The sequence below is a fragment of the Plasmodium falciparum genome, assembly GCF_000002765.6.
Source record: "Plasmodium falciparum 3D7 genome assembly, chromosome: 10".
Classification (NCBI taxonomy): Eukaryota; Apicomplexa; class Aconoidasida; order Haemosporida; family Plasmodiidae; genus Plasmodium; species Plasmodium falciparum.
Window position 1 is genome coordinate 1,519,347 of NC_037281.1, and position 20,424 is coordinate 1,539,770.

Genomic DNA, 20,424 nt, shown 5'->3' on the forward strand with positions numbered 1-20,424 from the left:
TGTTCCAATGGAAAATACAAGAGTACATTGTATATTGTGGGAAATCATTTACGCTTTAGAGGATTTAGAATATTAGCAGAAAATGAATACGAGATGAAAACAAAATACAAAACATTGATGGTAAATATTGATGATAATGATTTAGGAAAAAGAGGAAATAAAATAAAACCGAAACATAAGAAGGTTGAAATAAACTTAAACGATAATAATTTATCTAATAATGAAAGTAAGAGAAAAAGTAGGAGAAAAAAAGTGAAAGTAAATTTAAAAGATAATTTGGCAAAAAGAGAAGGGAAAATGAAGCGGAGGAATAAGAAAGAAAAGAGGAGGAAAGAAAAGGATAATAAAAAAATGAACGAATTAAAGTTAAAAAGAGAATATAAAGAATCATACCTTTTAGATAATAAGTCAGATATGGATGTTATAAGGAATGATAAATTTTCCTATTTTACTTTATATAAAAATAATTTGTTTCCTAATTCTAATAATTATTTTCTGCACATGTTGAAGACTTATGATGAAGAAAATAAAGGCATAGATGAAAATACAGATATAAATGAAAATGTTGAGGAAAATGAATATGTTGATAAAAATACAGAAGGAGATAAAGATGGGGATGAAGACAAAGGTGGCGGTGAAAGTGAGGGAGGCGATGGACATGGAAGTGCAGGGGATAGTGCAGGAGGTGATAGAGGTGGTGATGAAAATAAGGATAAAGATAATGAGGAAAATAAAGATAAAAAAGGGAATAAGGATGATGATGACGAAGAAGAAGAAGAGGAAGAAGAAGATGATGAAGAGAAGGAAGAAAAAGATGAGAAGGATGAAAAAGATGAGAAGGATGAAAAAGATGAGAAGGATGAAAAAGATGAGAAGGATGAAAAAGATGAGAAGGATGAAAAAGATGAGAAGGATGAAAAAGATGAAAAAGGTGAAAAGGATGAAAGTAAAGGTGAAGAAAAATTTTTGAAAGAAGAAAAAATGCCAAAAAAGGAAGAAAATATGCAAGATAAAATAGAAAGAGACAAAGAATTTGAAGGTTTTAAGGATGAATATTTTACGCAAATGGAAGGAGGAGCTTATGGTATTACCGTTGAACATGAGGGACAAAAATTACGTGAAACATTAACCGAAGGAGTGGAAGGCTATGAGAAAGTTATAGAGGAAATGGAACAAACAAAATTAGATGAATTTTTGTTACCAACAAATGAGGGGAAAAGTGATGATTTTGTATCTGAAATGGAAGAGGAAAGACTCTTTAATTTTGTATCATATATGGAAGAAGAGGTAAAAGATAAAATGTTCATAGAACGGGAACAAGGAACTGAAGAAGAGGTTATACATGAAGATTTAAGTGACGAAAAAATTGGTATAGAAAAAAAGGAACTAGAAACATTTGTGCAAGATGTTTCAGATGAAGTTTTACAAGATGAACAATTGATTGAAGAGGAAAAATTGACTGAAGAGGAAAAATTGACTGAAGAGGAAAAATTGACTGAAGAGGAAAAATTGACTGAAGATGAACAATTGATTGAAGAGGAAAAATTGACTGAAGAAGAAAAATTGACTGAAGAAGAAAAATTGACTGAAGAGGAAAAATTGACTGAAGAGGAAAAATTGACTGAAGAGGAAAAATTGACTGAAGAGGAAAAATTGACTGAAGAGGAAAAATTGACTGAAGAGGAAAAATTGACTGAAGAGGAAATATTTATTGAAGAAGACAAAATATCACCAAAAGAGGTAGAAGAACCACTTGAGGATGTACTAATGGAAAAAATGGAAAAGGAATATAAAGAAATTTTACATGAAGGAAAAAGTGTAGTAACTCAAGATATGGATGAGAAATTATTATCTGAAAATCTCGAAGATGATTTAATACCAGAAGAAATAATTGAGGAATTGGTGGATGAAGAACTTGTTGAAGAAGTAACAGCAGAGGAAATAGTTGAAGAGTTTGTAGCAGAAGTAGAAATTGAGGAAAAAATACCTAAAGAATTAGTTGAAGAGGTTATGCCTGAAGAAGATGTTGACGAGGTTGTACCAGAGGAATTAGTTGAAGAGGTTGTACCAGAAGAATTGATTGAAGGGGTGATACCTGAGGAATTAGTTGAAGATGTTATACCCGAAAAAGTTCTTGAAAAGGTTATACCAGAAGAAATAATTGAAGAATTGGTTCTTGAAGAAGTTGTTGAAGAGATTAAACATGAGGAATTAGTAGAAGAGGAGATACCTGAGGAAGTAACAGAAGAAGTTATACCTGACGAAGTTGTTGAAGAGGTTATACCTGAAGAATTAATTGAAAAGGTTGTTAAAGAAGAATTAGTTGAAAAGGTGGTTGCAGAAGAAATTGTAGAAGAGGTTGTACCAGAAGAATTAGTAGAAAAGGTGGTTGCAGAGGAAATTGTAGAAGAGGTTATACCTGAAGAATTAATTGAAGAGGTGATAACTGAAAAACCTGCTGAAGAGGTTATACCAGAAGAACTTGTAGAAGAAGTTATACCAAAAGAAATAGTTGAAGAGGTACTACCTGAAGAAGTTGTTAAAGAGGTTATACCTGAAGAAGTTGTTGAAGAGGTTATACCAGAAGAACTTGTAGAAGAAGTTATACCAGAAGAAATAGTTGAAGAGGTTGTACCAGAAGAATTAGTTGAAGAGATGAAACCTGAAGAAGTTGTTGAAGAGGTGATATCAGAAGAATTAGTTGAAGAGATGAAACCTGAAGAAGTTGTTGAAGAGATGAAACCTGAAGAAGTTGTTGAGGAGGTTACTCCTGAAAAAGTTGTTGAAGAGGTTGTACCAGAAGAATTAGTTGAAGAGATGAAACCTGAAGAAGTTGTTGAGGAGGTGATATCAGAAGAATTAGTTGAAGAGATGAAACCTGAAGAAGTTGTTGAGGAGGTTACTCCTGAAAAAGTTGTTGAAGAGGTTGTACCAGAAGAATTAGTTGAAGAGATGAAACCTGAAGAAGTTGTTGAGGAGGTGATATCAGAAGAATTAGTTGAAGAGATGAAACCTGAAGAAGTTGTTGAGGAGGTGATATCAGAAGAATTAGTTGAAGAGATGAAACCTGAAGAAGTTGTTGAGGAGGTTACTCCTGAAAAAGTTGTTGAAGAGGTTGTACCAGAAGAATTAGTTGAAGAGATGAAACCTGAAGAAGTTGTTGAGGAGGTGATATCAGAAGAATTAGTTGAAGAGATGAAACCTGAAGAAGTTGTTGAGGAGGTTACTCCTGAAAAAGTTGTTGAAGAGGTTGTACCAGAAGAATTAGTTGAAGAGATGAAACCTGAAGAAGTTGTTGAGGAGGTGATATCAGAAGAATTAGTTGAAGAGATGAAACCTGAAGAAGTTGTTGAGGAGGTTGTACCAGAAGAATTGGTTGAAGAGGTTATACCTGAAGAAGTTGTTGAAGAGATTATTCCTGAAGAAGTTGTTCACGAGGCGAAACATGAGGAATTATTTGAAAAAACTGTCCCAGAAGTAGAAGTTCAGGAAATTATACCTAAAGAATTAGTTGAGGTTATACCAGAAGAGGTTCTACCTGAAGAATTGATTGAAGAAGTAATACCTGAGGAAATAATTGAAGAGGTTATACCAGAAGAAGTTGTTGAAGAAGTAATACCTGAGGAAATAGTTCAAGAGGTAATACCAGAAGATTTGATGGAAGAGGTTGTACCAGAAGAAATAATAGAAGAAAAGATACTTGAGGAAATAGTAGAAGAGGAAATACATGAGGAAATAGTAGAAGAAATAATATCTGAAGAAGTTGTCGAAGAGGTAGTACCTGCAGAAGTCGTTGAAGAAATGATACCTGAAAAACTAGTAGAAGAAGTTATACCAGAGGAATTAGTTGAAGAAGTGATATCTGAAGAATTAGTTGAAGAAGTTGTACCAGTAGAAGTATTAGAAGAAGTTGTACCAGTAGAAGTATTAGAAGAAGTTATACCTGAAGAAGTTGTTGAAGAAGTAATACCAGAAGAATTTATTGAAGAAATGATACCTGAGGAAATAGTTGAAGAAGTGGTACCTGAAGTTGTTGAAGAAGTAATACCAGAGGAATTAGTTGAAGAAGTTGTACCAGTAGAACTATTAGAAGAAGTTATACCAGAAGAACTATTAGAAGAAGTTATACCAGAGGAATTAGTTGAAGAAGTTGTACCAGAGGAACTAGTAGAAGACGTAATACCTGAAGAATTGATTGCAGAGGTTGTATCAGAGGAATTAGTTGAAGAAGAGATACCTGAAGAAGTACTAGAAGAAGTTATACCAGAGGAATTAGTTGAAGAGGTTATACCTGAAGAACTAGTAGAAGAAGTTATACCTGAGGTATTAGTTGAAGAGGTTATACCTGAAGAACTAGTAGAAGAAGTTATACCTGAGGTATTAGTTGAGGAAGAAGTACCTGAAGAACTAGTAGAAGAAGTTATACCTGAGTTATTAGTTGCAGAGGTTATACCAGAAGAATTGGTTGCAGAGGTTATACCAGAAGAATTTGTTGAAGAGGTGATACCTGAAGAAGTTGTGGAAGAGCTTGTACCAGAGGAATTAGTTGAAGAGGTTATACCTGAAGAAATTGTTGAAGAGGTTGTTGAAGAAGTTGTTGAAGAAATAATACCTGAAGAAGTTATTGAAGAAGTAATACCCGAGGAAATAGTTAAAGAAGTGGTGCCAGAAGTATTGGTTGAAGAGGTTGTACCTGAAGAGATTGTTGAAGAGGTTGTACCTGAAGAGATTGTTGAAGAGGTTGTACCAGAAGAATTAGTTGAAGAGGTTGTACCAGAGGAATTAATTGAAGAGGTGATACCTGAAGAATTAGTTGAAGAAGTTATTCCTGAGGTATTAGTTGAAGAAGTTATACCTGAAGTATTAGTTGAAGAAATGGTACTTGAAGAACTAGTAGAAGAAGTTATACCTGAAGTATTAGTTGAAGAGATGGTACCTGAAGAAGTTGTTGAAAAGATGGTACTTGAAGAGGTTGTTGAAGAGGTGATACCTGAAGAGGTTGTTGAAGAGGTGATACCTGAAGAAGATGTTGAACAAGTTATACCTGAGGAACTAATTGAAGAGGTTGTACCAGAAGAAGTCATAGAAGAAGTAATAACTGAAGAGGTTGTAGAAGAGGTATTACCTGAAGAACTAGTTGAAAAGGTTGTTGAGGAAGAAATTCTAGAAGAGGTGATACCTGAGGAATTAGTTGAAGAGGTTGTACGAGAAGAATTAATTGAAGAGGTGGTAACTGAAGAACTAGTTGAAAAGGTTGTTGAGGAAGAAATTGTCGAAGAGGTGGTACTTGCAGAAGTCGTTGAAGAAGTAATACCTCAGGAAATAGTTGAAGAGGTTATACCAGAAGAAGTTGTTGAAGAAGTAATACCTAAGGAAATAGTTGAAGAGGTGATACCTGAAGAACTAGTTGAAGAGGTTGTACCAGAAGAATTGGTTGCAGAGGTTATACCAGAAGAATTGGTTGCAGAGGTTATACCAGAAGAATTGATTGAAGAGGTTGTAACAGAGGAGTTAGTTGAAGAGGTGATACCTGAAGAAGTTGTTGAAGAGGTGATACCTGAAGAAGTTGTTGAAGAGGTTGTACCAGAAGAACTAGTAGAAGAGGTTGTACCAGAGGAATTAGTTGAAGAGGTTGTACCTGAAGAGATTGTTGAAGAGTTATTACCTAAAGAAGTTGTTGAAGAGGTGATATATGAAGAACAAGTAGAAGAGGTTATACCTGAAGAATTGGTTGCAGAGGTTATACCTGAAAAGCTAGTAGAAGAAGTTATACCAGAAGAACTTGTAGAAGAAGTTATACCTGAAGAATTAGTTGAAGAGGTTGTACCAGAGGTTGTTGAAGAGGTGGTACCAGAAGAACTAGTAGAAGAAGTTATACCTGAAGAACTAGTAGAAGAAGTTATACCTGAGGTATTAGTTGAGGAAGAAGTACCTGAAGAACTAGTAGAAGAAGTTATACCAGAGGAATTAGTTGAAGAGATGTTACCAGAAGAATTGATTGAAGTGGTTGTACCAGAGGAATTAGTTGAAGAGGTGGTACCAGAAGAACTAGTAGAAGAGGTGGTACCAGAAGAAGTAGTAGAAGAAGTTATACCAGAAGAACTAATTGAAGAATTAGTACCTGAAGTAGAAATTGAGGAGATATTACCAGAAGAACTAATTGAAGAATTAGTACCTGAAGAAATAATTGAGGAAGTTATACCTAAGGAATTGATTGAAGAAGTGATACCAGAAGTAGTTGTTGAAGAGGTTGTACCAGAGGTTGTTGAAGAGGTTGTACCAGAAATTGTTGAAGAGGTTGTACCAGAAGTTGTTGAAGAGGTTGTACCAGAAGAAATAATAGAAGAAAAGATATCTGAAGAAGTAGTAGAAGAGGTATTACCTAAAGAAATAGTAGAAGAGGTTATACCTGAAGAACTAGTTGAAGAGGTTGTACCAGAAGAACTGGTTGCAGAGGTTATACCTGAAGAACTAGTAGAAGAAGTTATACCTGAGGTATTATTTGAAGAAGAGATACCTGAAGTAGTTGTTGAAGAGGTTGTACCAGAAGTTGTTGAAGAAGAGATACCTGAAGTAGTTGTTGAAGAGGTTGTACCAGAAGTTGTTGAAGAAGTGATACCAGAAGAACTAGTAGAAGAAGTAATACCTGAAGAACTAATTGAAGAGGTTATACCTGAAGAAGTTGCTGAAGAGGTTCTACCAGAAGAATTGATTGAAGAAGTAATACCTGAAGAACTAGTTGAAGAGGTTGTACCAGAAGAATTGGTTGCAGAGGTTATACCTGAAGAAATTGTTGAAGAGGTTGTACGAGAGGAATTAGTTGAAGAGGTGGTACCTGAAGAAGTTGTTGAAGAAGTAATACCTAAGGAAATAGTTGAAGAGGTTGTATCAGAAGAAGTTGTTGAAGAAGTAATACCTAAGGAAATAGTTGAGGAAGAAGTACCTGAAGAACTAGTAGAAGTTGTACCAGAGGAATTAGTTGAAGAAGTTGTACCAGAGGAATTAGTTGAAGAAGTTGTACCAGAGGAATTAGTTGAAGAAGTTGTACCAGAGGAATTAGTTGAAGAAGTTGTACCAGAGGAATTAGTTGAAGAAGTTGTACCAGAAGTTGTTGAAGAGGTACAAGAGCAATTAGTTGAAGAGTTTATACCTGAAGAAGTTGTGGAAGAGCTTGTACCAGAGGAATTAGTTGAAGAGGTTATACCAGAAGAACTTGTAGAAGAAGTTATACCAGAAGAAATAGTTGAAGAGGTACTACCTGAAGAAGTTGTTAAAGAGGTTATACCTGAAGAAGTTGTTGAAGAGGTTATACCAGAAGAACTTGTAGAAGAAGTTATACCAGAAGAAATAGTTGAAGAGGTACTACCTGAAGAAGTTGTTAAAGAGGTTATACCTGAAGAAGTTGTTGAAGAGGTTATACCAGAAGAACTTGTAGAAGAAGTTATACCAGAAGAACTAGTAGAAGAAGTTATACCTGAAGAATTAGTTGAAGAGGTTGTATCAGAGGAATTAGTAGAAGAAGTTATACCTGAGGAAATAGTTGAAGAAGTAATACCTGAAGAACTACTTGAAGAAGTTGTGGAAGAGGTTGTACCAGAAATTGTTGAAGAGGTTGTACCAGAAGTTGTTGAAGAGGTGATAACTGAAGAAGTTATACCAGAAGAATTAATTAAAGAGGTTATACCTGAAGAACTAGTAGAAGAAGTTATACCTGAAGAAATTGTTGAAGAAGTAATACCTGAGGAAATAGTTGAAGAAGTAATATCTGAAGAGGTTGTCGAAGAGGTGGTACCTGAAGTAGTCGTTGAAGAAGTAATACCTGAGGAAATAGTTGAAGAGGTACTACCTAAAGAAATAGTGGAAGAGGTAATATCTGAAAAGGTTGTCGAAGAGATGATACCTGAAGAACTAGTAGAAGAAGTTATACCTGAAGAAGTTGTTGAAGAAGTCATACCAGAAGTAGAAATTGAGGAGATATTACCAGAAGAACTAATTGAAGAATTAGTAGCTGAAGAAGTTATTGAGGAAGTTATACCTAAGGAATTGATCGAAGAAGTGATACCTGAGAAATTAATTGAAGATGTTGTTCCAGAAGAAATAGTTGAAGAGGTACTACCTGAAGAAGTTGTTAAAGAGGTTATACCTGAAGAAGTTGTGGAAGAGGTTTTGCCAGAGGAATTAGTTGAAGAGGTGATACCAGAAGTAGTTGAAGAGGTTGTACCAGAGGAATTAGTTGAAGAAGTGTTACCTAAAGAAGTTGTTGAAGAAGTAATACCAGAAGTAGAAATTGAGGAGATATTACCAGAAGAAATAATTGAAGAATTAGTAGCTAAAGAAGTTATTGAGGAAGTTATACCTAAGGAATTGATTGAAGAAGCGATAACTGAAGAAGTTGTTGAAGAAATGATACCTGAGGAAATAATTGAAGAGGTTGTACCAGAAGAAGTTATCGAAGAAGTAATAACTGAAGAGGTTGTTGAAGAGGTTGTACCGGAAGAAGTTATCGAAGAAGTAATAACTGAAGAGGTTGTTGAAGAGGCGATACCTGAAGAAGTTGTTGAAGAAGTAATACCTGAAGTAGAAATTGAGGAGGTATTACCAGAAGAATTAATTGAAGAATTAGTACCTGAAGAAGTTACTGAGGAAGTAATAACTGAAGAGGTTGTTGAAGAGGCGATATCTGAAGTTGTTGAAGAAGTAATACCTGAGGAAATAGTTAAAGAGGTAATACCTGAAGAAGTTGTTGAAGAAATAATAACTGAAGAGATTGCTGAAGAAATAATACCTAAAGAATTAGTTGAAGAGGTGATACCTGAAGAAGTTGTTGTAGAGATTATACCTGAGAAATTAGTTGAAGAGTTTGTAAGTGAAGAATTAGTTGAAGAGTTGGTACCTGAAGAAATTGTTGAAAAGGTTGTCCCAGAGGAATTAGTTGAAGAGATTGTACCAGAGGAATTAGTTGAAGAGGTTGTACCTGAAGAACTAGTAGAAGAAGTTATACCAGAGGAATTAGTTGAAGAGTTTATACCTGAAGAAGTTGTGGAAGAGGTTTTACCAGAACAATTAGTTGAAGAGGTGATATCAGAAGTAGTTGAAGAGGTTGTACCAGAGGAATTAGTTGAAGAGGTGATACCTGAAGAAGTAGTTGAAGAATTAGTAGCTGAAGAAGTTATTGAGGAAGTTATACCTAAGGAATTGATTGAAGAAGCGATAACTGAAGAAGTTGAAGAAGTAATACCTGAGGAAATAGTTGAAGAGGTTATACCTGAAGAAGTTGTTAAAGAAGTAATACCTGAAGTAGAAATTGAGGAGATATTACCAGAAGAACTAATTGAAGAATTAGTAGCTAAAGAAGTTATTGAGGAAGTAATAACTGAAGAGGTTGCTGAAGAAGTAATACCTGAGGAAATAGTTCAAGAGGTAATACCTGAAGAAGTTGTTGAAGAAATAATAACTGAAGTAGAAATTGAGGAGGTACTACCAGAAGAATTAATTGATGAAGTAGTACCTGAAGAAGTTACTGAGGAAGTAATAACTGAAGAGGTTATGCCTGAAGAAGTTGTTAAAGAAGTAATACCTGAAGAGATTGCTGAAGAAGTAATACCTAAAGAATTAGTTGAAGAGGTGATACCTGAAGAAGTTGTTGAAGAAATTATACCTGAAGTAGAAATTGAGGAGGTATTACCAGAAGAAGTCATTGAAGAGGTGGTACCAGAAGTAGAAATTGAGGAATTAATACCAGATGAAGTTGTGGAAGAGGTTTTACCAGAGGAATTAGTTGAAGAGGTGATACCTGAAGAAGTTGCTGTAGAGGTTGTACCAGAAGAAGTTATTGAAGAGGCTGTACCAGAAGAAATAGTAGAAGAATTCATTCCAGAAGAACAAATTGAAGAGGTTATACAAGAAGAAATAATTGAACAAGTTGTACCAGAAGAATTAATTGAAGAAGTTGTACCAGAAGAAATAATTGAAGAGGTTATACCAGAAGAAATAGTTGAAGAGGTAATATATGAAGAGGTGATACCTGAAGAACTAGTAGAAGAAGTTATAGCTGAGAAACTGGTTAAAGAGATTGTACCAGAACAAGTTCGTGAAGAAGTAACATTAGAGGAAATCGTTGAGGAGATGATACCCGAAGAATTTGTAGAAGAGGTTGCACCAGAAGTTGAAATCGAGGAAATAATTCCTGAGGAATTAATAGAAGAAGTTATACCAGAGGTATTAGTTGAAGAGGCTGTACCAGAAGAACTAATAGAAAAAGTTATACCTGAGGTATTAGTTGAAGAGATAATATATAAAGAGGGAATACCTGAGGTATTAATTGAAGAGGTTATACCAGAGGAATTAGTTCAAGAGGTGATACCTGAAGAAATTGTTGAAGAGGTTGTACCAGAAGAATTTATTGAAGAAATGATACCTCAAGAAGTTGTTAAAGAAGTAATAACAGAAAAATTCATTGAAGAAATGATACCTGAGGAAGTAGTTGAAGAAGTAATACCAGAAGAATTTATTGAAGAAATGATACCTGAAGTAGTTGTTGAAGAGGTTGTACCAGAGGAATTAGTTGAAGAGATGTTACCAGAAGAATTGATTGAAGTAGTTGTACCAGAGGAATTAATTGAAGAGGTGATACCAGAGGAATTAGTTGAAGAGGTGGTAGCAGAAGAACTAGTAGAAGAAGTTATTCCAGAAGAACTAGTAGAAAAAGTTGTACCAGAAGTTGTTGAAGAGTTCATACATGAAGTTGTTGAAGAGGTTGTACCAGAAGTTGTTGAAGAGGTTGTACCAGAAGTTGTTGAAGAGGTTGTACCAGAAGTTGTTGAAGAGGTTGTACCAGAAGTTGTTGAAGAGGTTGTACCAGAAGTTGTTGAAGAGGTTGTACCAGAAGTTGTTGAAGAGGTTGTACCAGAAGTTGTTGAAGAGGTTGTACCAGAAGTTGTTGAAGAGGTTGTACCAGAAGTTGTTGAAGAGGTTGTACCAGAAGAACTAGTAGAAGAAGTTATACCTGAGGTATTATTTGAAGAAGAGATACCTGAAGAATTAGTTGAAGTTGTACCAGTAGAACTATTAGAAGAAGCTATACCAGAGGAATTAGTTGAAGAAGTTATACCAGAGGAATTAGTTGAAGAAGTTATACCAGAGGAATTAGTTGAAGAAGTTATACCAGAAGAATTAGTTGAAGAAGTTATACTAGAGGAATTAGTTGAAGAAGTTATACCAGAGGAACTAGTTGAAGAGGTGATACCTGAAGAACTAGTAGAAGAAGTTATACCTGAGGTATTAGTTGAAGAGGAGATACCTGAAAAACTAGTTGAAGAGGATATACCTGAAAAACTAGTTGAAGAAGTTGTACCAGAAGAACTAGTAGAAGTAGTTATACCAGAAGAACTTGTAGAAGAAGTTATACCAGAGGAATTAGTTAAAGAAGTTATACCGGAGGAATTAGTTAAAGAAGTAGTGCCAGAAGAATTGGTTGAAGAGGAGATACCAAAAGTTGTGGAAGAGGTTTTACCAGAGGAATTAGTTGAAGAGGTGATGCTGGAAGAAGTTGTTGAAGAGGTTGTACCAGAAATTGTTGAAGAGGTTGTACCAGAAGAATTGGTTGAAGAGGTTGTACCAGAAGTTGTTGAAGAGGTTGTACCTGAAGAAATTGTTGAAGAGGTGATACCTGAAGAATTGGTTGAAGAGGTTGTAAAAGAAGAATTGGTTGAAGAGGTTGTAAAAGAAGAATTGGTTGAAGAGGTTGTAAAAGAAGAACTAGTAGAAGAGGTTATACCTGAGGTATTAGTTGAAGAGGTTGTACCAGAAGAACTATTAGAAGAAGTTATACCTAAGGTATTAGTTGAAGAAGTTATACCTGAGTTATTAGTTGAAGAAGTTGTACCAGAAGTTATTGAAGAGGTTGTACCAGAAGTTGTTGAAGAGGTAGTACCAGAAGAACTATTAGAAGAAGTTATACCTGAGGTATTAGTTGAAGAGGAGATACCTGAAAAACTAGTTGAAGAAGTTGTACCAGAAGAACTAGTAGAAGAGGTTATACCTGAGGTATTAGTTGAAGAAGTTGTACCAGAAGAACTAGTAGAAGAAGTTATATCAGAAGAACTAGTAGAAGAAGTAATACCTGAGGAACTAGTTGAAGAGGTGATACCTGAAGAAGTTGTGGAAGAGGTTGTACCAGAAGTTGTGGAAGAGGTTGTACCAGAAGTTGTGGAAGAGGTTGTACCAGAAGTTGTTGAAGAGGTTGTACCAGAAGTTGTGGAAGAGGTTGTACCAGAAGTTGTTGAAGAGGTTGTACCAGAAGTTGTGGAAGAGGTTGTACCAGAAGTTGTTGAAGAGGTTGTACCAGAAGTTGTGGAAGAGGTTGTACCAGAAGTTGTTGAAGAGGTTGTACCAGAAGAATTGATTGAAGAAGTAATACCTGAAGAAATAGTTGAAGAGGTTATACCAGAAGAATTGGTTGCAGAGGTTATACCAGAAAAACTTGTAGAAGAAGTTATACCAGAAGAACTAGTAGAAGAAGTTATACCAGAAGAACTAGTAGAAGAAGTTATACCTGAAGAATTAGTTGAAGAGGTCTTACCAGAAGAAGTTGTTGAAGAGGCTGTACCAGAAGTTGTTGAAGAGATTGTACCAGAAGAATTGATTGAAGAAGTAATACCTGAGGAATTAATTAAAGAGGTTGTACCAGAAGAAGTCATAGAAGAAGTAATAACTGAAGAGGTTGTAGAAGAGGTATTACCTGAAGAAATAGTTGAAGAGGTCTTACCAGAAGAAGTTATTGAAGAGGTTGTACCAGAGGAATTAGTTGAAGAGGTCTTACCAGAAGAAGTTGTTGAAGAGGTTGTACCAGAGGAATTAGTTGAAGAGGTGGTACCAGAAGAACTAGTAGAAGAAGTTATACCAGAGGAATTAGTTGAAGAGGTCTTACCAGAAGAAGTTGTTGAAGAGGTGGTACCAAAAGAACTAGTAGAAGAACTTATACCAGAAGAACTAGTAGAAGAAGTTATACCTGAAGAACTAGTTGAAGAGGTTGTACCAGAAGAATTGGTTGCAGAGGTTATACCAGAAGAACTTGTAGAAGAAGTTATACCAGAAGAACTAGTAGAAGAAGTTATACCTGAGGAACTAGTTGAAGAAGAGATACCTGAAGAACTAGTAGAAGAAGTAATACTTGAGGAATTAGTTGAAGAGGTTGTTCCAGAAGAATTGATTGAAGAAGTGGTACCAGAAGAATTGATTGAAGAAGTGGTACCAGAAGAATTGATTGAAGAAGTTGTTGAAAAAGTAATACCTGAGGAAATAATTGAAGAGGTTGTACCAGAAGAAGTTATCGAAGAAGTAATAACTGAAGAGGTTGTTGAAGAGGTTGTACCAGAAAAAGTTATCGAAGAAGTAATAACTGAAGAGGTTGTTGAAGAGGTTGTACCAGAAGAAGTTATCGATGAAGTAATAACTGAAGAGGTTGTTGAAGAGGTTGTACCAGAAGAAGTTATCGAAGAAGTAATAATTGAAGAGGTTGTTGAAGAGGTTGTACCAGAAGAAGTTATCGAAGAAGTAATAACTGAAGAGGTTGTTGAAGAGGCGATACCTGAAGAACTAGTAGAAGAAGTTATACCTGAGGTATTGGTTGAAGAAGAGATACCTGAAGAACTAGTAGAAGAAGTAATACTTGAGGAATTAGTTGAAGAGGTTGTGGCAGAAGAATTGATTGAAGAAGTTGTTGAAGAAGTGATACCTGAAAAATTAGTAGAAGAAGTTATACCTGAGGAAATAGTTGAAGAAGTAATACCTGAAGAACTAGTTGAAGTAGTTGTACCAGAAGAACTAGTAGAAGAAGTTATACCAGAGGAATTAGTTGAAGAGGTGATACATGAAGAACTAGTAGAAGAAGTTATACCAGAGGAATTAGTTGAAGAGGTGATACATGAAGAAATTGTTGAAGAAGTTATACCTGAAGAAGTTGTTGAAGAGGTTATACCTGAAGAGATTGTTGAAGAGGTTGTACCAGAAGAACTATTAGAAGAAGTTATACCTGAGTTATTAGTTGAAGAAGTTGTACCAGAGGTTGTTGAAGAGGTTGTACCAGTAGAACTATTAGAAGAAGTTGTTGAAGAGGTGATAACTGAAGAAGTTATACCAGAAGAATTAATTAAAGAGGTTATATCTGAGGAACTTGTTGAAGAGTTGATACCTGAGGAAGTTGTTCAAGAGGTCATAACTGAAGAAGTTCTTGAAGAAGTTATACCAGAAGAAATAGTTGAAGAGTTGATACCTGAGAAATTAATTGGAGAAGTGGTACCTGAAAAAGTTGTTGAAGAGGTTGTATTAGAAGAAGTTGTTGAAGAAGTAATACCTGAGGAAATAGTTGAAGAGGTCATAACTGAAGAGGTTCTTGCAGAAGAAATAGTTGAAGAGTTTGTACCAGAGGAATTAGTTGAAGAAATGTTACCTGAAGAGGTTGTTGAAGAGAGGGTACGAGAAGTAGAAATTGAGGAAATGGTACCAGAGGTATTGGTTGAGGAGGTGTTACCTGAAGTTGTTGAAGAAGTAATAACTGAAGAGGTTGTTGAAGAAATGGTACCTGAAGAGGTTGTTGAAGAAATGGTACCAAAAGAAATAGTTGAAGAAGTATTACCTGAAGAAGTTGTTGAAGAAGTGATACCTGAAGAAGTCGTTGAAGAAATGGTACCAGAGGTATTGGTTGAAGAGGTTGTACCTGAAGAGATTGTTGAAAAGGTGGTACCCGAAGAAGTTGTTGAAGAAGTAGTAGCTGAAGAAATAATTGAAGAAGTAATAACTGAAGAAGTTGTTGAAGAAATAGTACCGGGAGAGGTTGTTGAAGAAATGGTACCTGAGGAAATAATTGAAGAGGTTGTACCAGAAGAAGTTATCGAAGAAGTAATAACTGAAGAGGTTGTTGAAGAGGTGATACCTGAAGAACTAGTAGAAGAAGTAATACCTGAAATATCAGTAGAAGTGGAGATACCTGAGGTATTAGTTGAAGAAGTGATACCTGAAAAATTAGTTAAAGTAGTACCAGAAGAACTAGTAGAAGAAGTTATACCAGAAGAACTAGTAGAAGAAGTTATAACTGAGGCATTAGTTGAAGAGGTTGTTGATGTGGTGGTACCAGAAGAAATATTTGAAGAAGTATTACCTGAAGAAGTTGTTGAAGAAGTGATACCTGAAGAAGTTGTTGAAGAGATGGTACCTGAAGAGGTTGTTGAAGAGGTTGTACCAGAGGAATTAGTTGAAGAGGTGATACCTGAAGAAGTTGTTGAAAAGGTTGTGCCAGAGCAATTAGTTGAAAAGGTTGTGCCAGAGGAATTAGTTGAAAAGGTTTTACCAGAGGAATTAGTTGAAGAGGTTGTACCAGAAGAATTAATTGAAGAGGTGGTAACTGAAGAAGTTATTGAAGAGATTATTCCAGAAGAAATAATTGAAGAAATAATACCTGAAGAGGTTGTTGAAGAGAGGGTTTCTATAGAAGTAGTTGAAGAGTTGGTACCTGAAGAATTGATTGAAGAGGTTGTTGCAGAAGAAATATTTGAAGAGGTTGTACCAGAAAAATTGATTGAAGAAGTTGTAGCAGAAGAATTGATTGAAGAAATGGTACCAGAAGTGGTTGAAGAAGTTGTTGAAGAAATAATACCTGAGGAAGTTATTGAAGAAGTAATACCTGAAGAAATTCGTGAAGAAATAATACCTGAAGAGGTTGTTGAAGAAGTTATTGAAGAAGTAATACCTGAGGAATTAATTGAAGAGGAAATATCTAGAGAAATTGTTGAAGAAGTAATACCTGAAGAAGTTGTTGAAGAAATGATGCCTGAGGAAGTTATTGAAGAAGTAATTCCTGAAGAAATTCGTGAAGAAATGATACCTGAAGAAGTTGTTGAAGAAATGATACCTGAAATAGAAATTGAGCAGGTATTACCAGAAGAACTAATTGAAGAATTAGTACCTGAAGTAGAAATTGAGGAGATATTACCAGAAGAACTAATTGAAGAATTAGTACCTGAAGGAGTTATTGAGGAAGTTATACCTAAGGAATTAATTGAAGAAGTAATACCTGAGGAATTAATTAAAGAGGTTGTACCTGAAGAAGTTGTTGAAGAAGTAATACCTAAGGAAATAGTTGAAGAGGTTGTACCAGAAGAATTGATTGAAGAAGTAATACCTGAGGAACTAATTGAAGAGGTTGTACCAGAAGAAATGATTGAAGAAGTAATACCTGAGGAACTAATTGAAGAGGTTGTACCAGAAGAAATGATTGAAGAAGTAATACCTGAGGAACTAATTGAAGAGGTTGTACCAGAAGAAGTCAAAGAAGAAGTAATACCTGTGGAACTAATTGAAGAGGTTGTACCAGAAGAAATGATTGAAGAAGTAATATCTGAAGAGGTTGTAGAAGAGGTGATACCTGAAGAACTAGTAGAAGAAGTTTTACCTGAGGTATTCGTTGAAGAAATTGTACCAAAGGAATTAGTAGAAGAAGTTATACCTGAGGAAATAGTTGAAGAAGTAATACCTGAAGAACTAGTTGAAGAAGTAATACCTGAAGAACTAGTTGAAGAAGTTATATCAGAAGAACTATTAGAAGAAGTTATACCTGAGTTATTAGTTGAAGAAGTTGTACCAGAAGTTATTGAAGAGGTTGTACCAGAAGTTGTTGAAGAGGTGATACCGGAAGTAGTTGAAGAGGTTGTAACAGAGGAATTAGTTGAAGAGGTGATACCTGAAGAAGTTGTTGAAGAAATGATACCTGGAGTAGAAATTGAGGAGGTATTACCAGAAGAACTAGTAGAAGAAGTAATACCTGAGGAAATAGTTGAAGAAGTAATATCTGAAGAAGATTTCGAAGAAGTGATACCTGAAGCACTAGTAGAAGAAGTTATACCTGAGTTATTAGTTGAAGAGGTTGTACTAGAAGAATTAATTGAAGAAGTAATACCTGAAGTTGTTGAAGAGGTGATACCTGAAGAGGTTGTTGAAGAGGTGATACCTGAAGAAGTTGTTGAAAAGGTTGTCCCAGAGGAATTAGTTGAAGAAGTTATACCAGAAGAACTAGTTGAAGAGGTGATACCTGAAGAAGTTCCTGAAGAGGTTGTACCAGAAGAACTAGTAGAAGAAGTTATATCAGAAGAACTAGTAGAAGAAGTTATACCTGAAGAAATTGTTGAAGAAGTAATACCTGAGGAAATAGTTGAAGAGGTTATGCCTGAAGAAGTTGCGGAAGAGGTTGTACCAGAGGAATTAGTTGAAGAAGAAGTACCTGAAGAACTAGTAGAAGAAGTTATACCTGAAGTATTAGTAGAAGAAGTTATACCTGAAGAAATAGTTGAAGAAGTGGTACCTGAAGAAGTTGTTGAAGTGGTTATACCTGAAGAATTTATTGAAGAAATAATACCTGAAGAAGTTGTTGTAGAAGTAACACCAGAAGAATTGATTGAAGAAATGAAACCTGAAGAATTATTTGAAGAAGTAATACCAAAAGAATTGATCGAAGAAATTATACCTGAGGAATTAATTAAGGAGGTAATTCCAGAAGAAATAATTGAAGAGGTCATATCTAAAGAGATAGTTGAAGAAGTGGTAGAAGAAGAAATAATTGAAGAAGTTATACCTGAAGAAATAGTTGAAGAGGTTGTACCAGAGGAATTAGTTGAAAAAAAGGTACCAGAAGAAATAGTTGAAGAGGTAATATATGAAGAGTTTCTTGAAGAAATTATGCCAGAAGAATTGATTGAAGAAATGAAACCTGAGGAATTAATTGAAGAGATAATACCTAGAGAAATTGTTGAAGAAATAATAACTGAAGAGGTTGTTGAAGAAATGAAACCTGAAGAATTAGTTGAAGAAATGGTACCTGAAGAGGTTGTTGAAGAAATGGTACCTGAAGAAGTTGTTGAAGAAATGGTACCTGAAGAAGTTGTTGAAGAAGTAATAACTGAAAAATTAATTGAAGAGGTTGTACCAGAAGAAATCATTGAAGAATTAATACCTGAAGAATTAGTTGAAGAAGTTATACCAGAAAAGTTAATTGAAGAAATGATACCTGAAGAAGTTGTTGAAGAAATGTTACTTGAAGAAGTTGTTGAAGAGGTGGTACCAGAAGTAGAAATTGAGGAAATGATACCGGAACAATTAGTAGAAGAAGTGGTTCCAGAAGAATTGGTTGAAAAGGAGATACCTGAAGTTGTTGAAGAAATAATAACTGAAGAGGTTGTTGAAGAAATGGTACCTGAAGAGGTTGTTGAAGAAATGGTACCTGAAGAAGTTGTTGAAGAAGTAATACTTGAGAAATTAATTGAAGAGGTTGTACCAGTAGAAGTTATTGAAGAAGTTGTACCTGAAGAAGTTATTGAAGAAGTAATACCTGAGAAATTAATTGAAGAAATAATACCTGAGGTACTAGTTGAGGAGGTTGTACCAGAAGAATTGATTGAAGAAGTTATACCTGAGGTATTATTTGAAGAGGTTGTACCAGAGGTTGTTGAAGAGGTGGTACCAGAAGAACTAGTAGAAAAGGTTGTACCAGAAGAAATAGTAGAAGAAGTTATACCAGAGTTTGTGGAAGAGGTAATATCTGAGGAAATAGTTGAAGAAGTGGTAACAGAAGAATTGATTGAAGAAATGATACCTGAAGAGGTTGTTGAAGAGGTTATACCTGAAGAATTAGTTGAAGAAGTTGTACCAGTAGAACTAATAGAAGAAGTTGTACCAGTAGAACTATTAGAAGAAGTTATACCTGAAGAATTAGTTGAAGAAGTTGTACCAGTAGAACTAATAGAAGAAGTTGTACCAGTAGAACTATTAGAAGAAGTTATACCTGAAGAAGTTGTTGAAGAAGTAATACCAGAAGTTGTTAAAGAGGTTGTACCAGAAGTTGTTGAAGAGGTTGTACCAGAAGTTGTTGAAGAGGTTGTACCAGAAGTTGTTGAAGAGGTTGTACCAGAAGTTGTTGAGGAGGTTGTACCAGAAGAATTGATTGAAGAAGTAATACCTGAGGAATTAATTAAAGAGGTTTTACCAGAAGAAGTCATCGAAGAACTAAAACCTGAAGAATTGATTGAAGAAATTATACCTGAAGAAGTTGTTGAAGAAGTAATACCTGAAGAATTGATTGAAGAAATGATACCTGAGTTATTAGTTGAAGAAGAGGTACCTGAAGAACTAGTAGAAGAAGTTATACCTGAGGTATTAGTTGAAGAGATGGTACCTGAAGAAATTGTTGAAGAAGTAATACCAGAAGAATTGATTGCAGAGTTTGCACCAGAGGAATTATTTGAAAAGGTTATACCTGAAGAAGTTGTTGAAGAGCTTGTATCAGAGGAATTAGTTGAAGAGGTTTTACCAGAGGTTGTTGAAGAAGTTTTACCAGAGGTTTTTGAAGAGGTTATACCTGAAGAAGTTATTGAAGAGATTGTACCAGAAGAAGTTATGGAAGAGGTTGTACCAAAAGAATTGATTGAAGAAGTTATACCTGAAGAACTAATTGAAGAGGTAATACCTGAAGAAGTTGCTGAAGAAGTTGTACCAGAAAAATTGATTGAAGAAGTAATACCTGAGGAATTAATTAAAGAGGTTGTACCAGAAGAACTAATTGAAGAAGTAATAACTGAAGAGGTTGTAGAAGAGGCGATATCTGAAGAATTAGTTGAAGAAGTGGTACCTGAAGAAGTTGTTGAAGAAGTAATACCAGAAGAATTGATTGAAGAAGTTGTACCAGAAGAATTGATTGAAGAAATTATACCAGAAGAACTAGTAGAAGAAGTTATACCTGAAGAACTAGTTGAAGAGGTTGTACCAGAAGAACTAGTAGAAGAAGTTATACCTGAGGAACTAGTTGAAGAGGTGGTACCAGAAGAACTGGTAGAAAAACTTATACCAGAAGAACTAGTAGAAGAAGTTATACCTGAGTTATTAGTTGAAGAGGTTGTACCAGAAGAAGTAGTAGAAGAACTTATACCAGAAGAACTAGTAGAAGAAGTTATACCTGAGGAACTAGTTGAAGAGGTGATACCTGAAGAAGTTCCTGAAGAGGTTATACGAGAAGAACTAGTAGAAGAAGTTATACCTGAGGAACTAGTTGAAGAGGTGATACCTGAAGAAGTTCCTGAAGAGGTTGTACCAGAAGAACTAGTACAAGAAGTAATACCTGAGGAACTAGTTGAAGAGGTGGTACATGAAGAAGTTCCTGAAGAGGTTGTACCAGAAAAACTAGTAGAAGAAGTAATACCTGAGGAATTATTTGAAGAGGTGGTACCTGAAGAAGTTCCTGAAGAGGTTGTACCAGAAGAACTAGTAGAAGAAGTTATATCAGAAGAACTAGTAGAAGAAGTAATACCTGAGGAACTAGTAGAAGAATTTATACCAGAGGAATTAGTTGAAGAGGTAATACCTGAAGAACTAGTAGAAGAAGTA

At 35.2% G+C, this 20,424-nt stretch overlaps 1 protein-coding gene across 1 annotated transcript in view; it reads left to right on the top strand.

Annotated features, from left to right (window-relative positions):
- Nucleotides 1-20,424, top strand: part of PF3D7_1038400 (gametocyte-specific protein) — a gene marked incomplete at both ends in the record, with an annotated part of 28,805 nt that overhangs the window by 326 nt on the left and 8,055 nt on the right. The window contains one exon of the mRNA XM_001347622.2: nt 1-20,424. This exon is cut by the window's right edge and continues 8,055 nt beyond it. Within this exon, the coding sequence (XP_001347658.2) occupies nt 1-20,424 (20,424 nt within the window).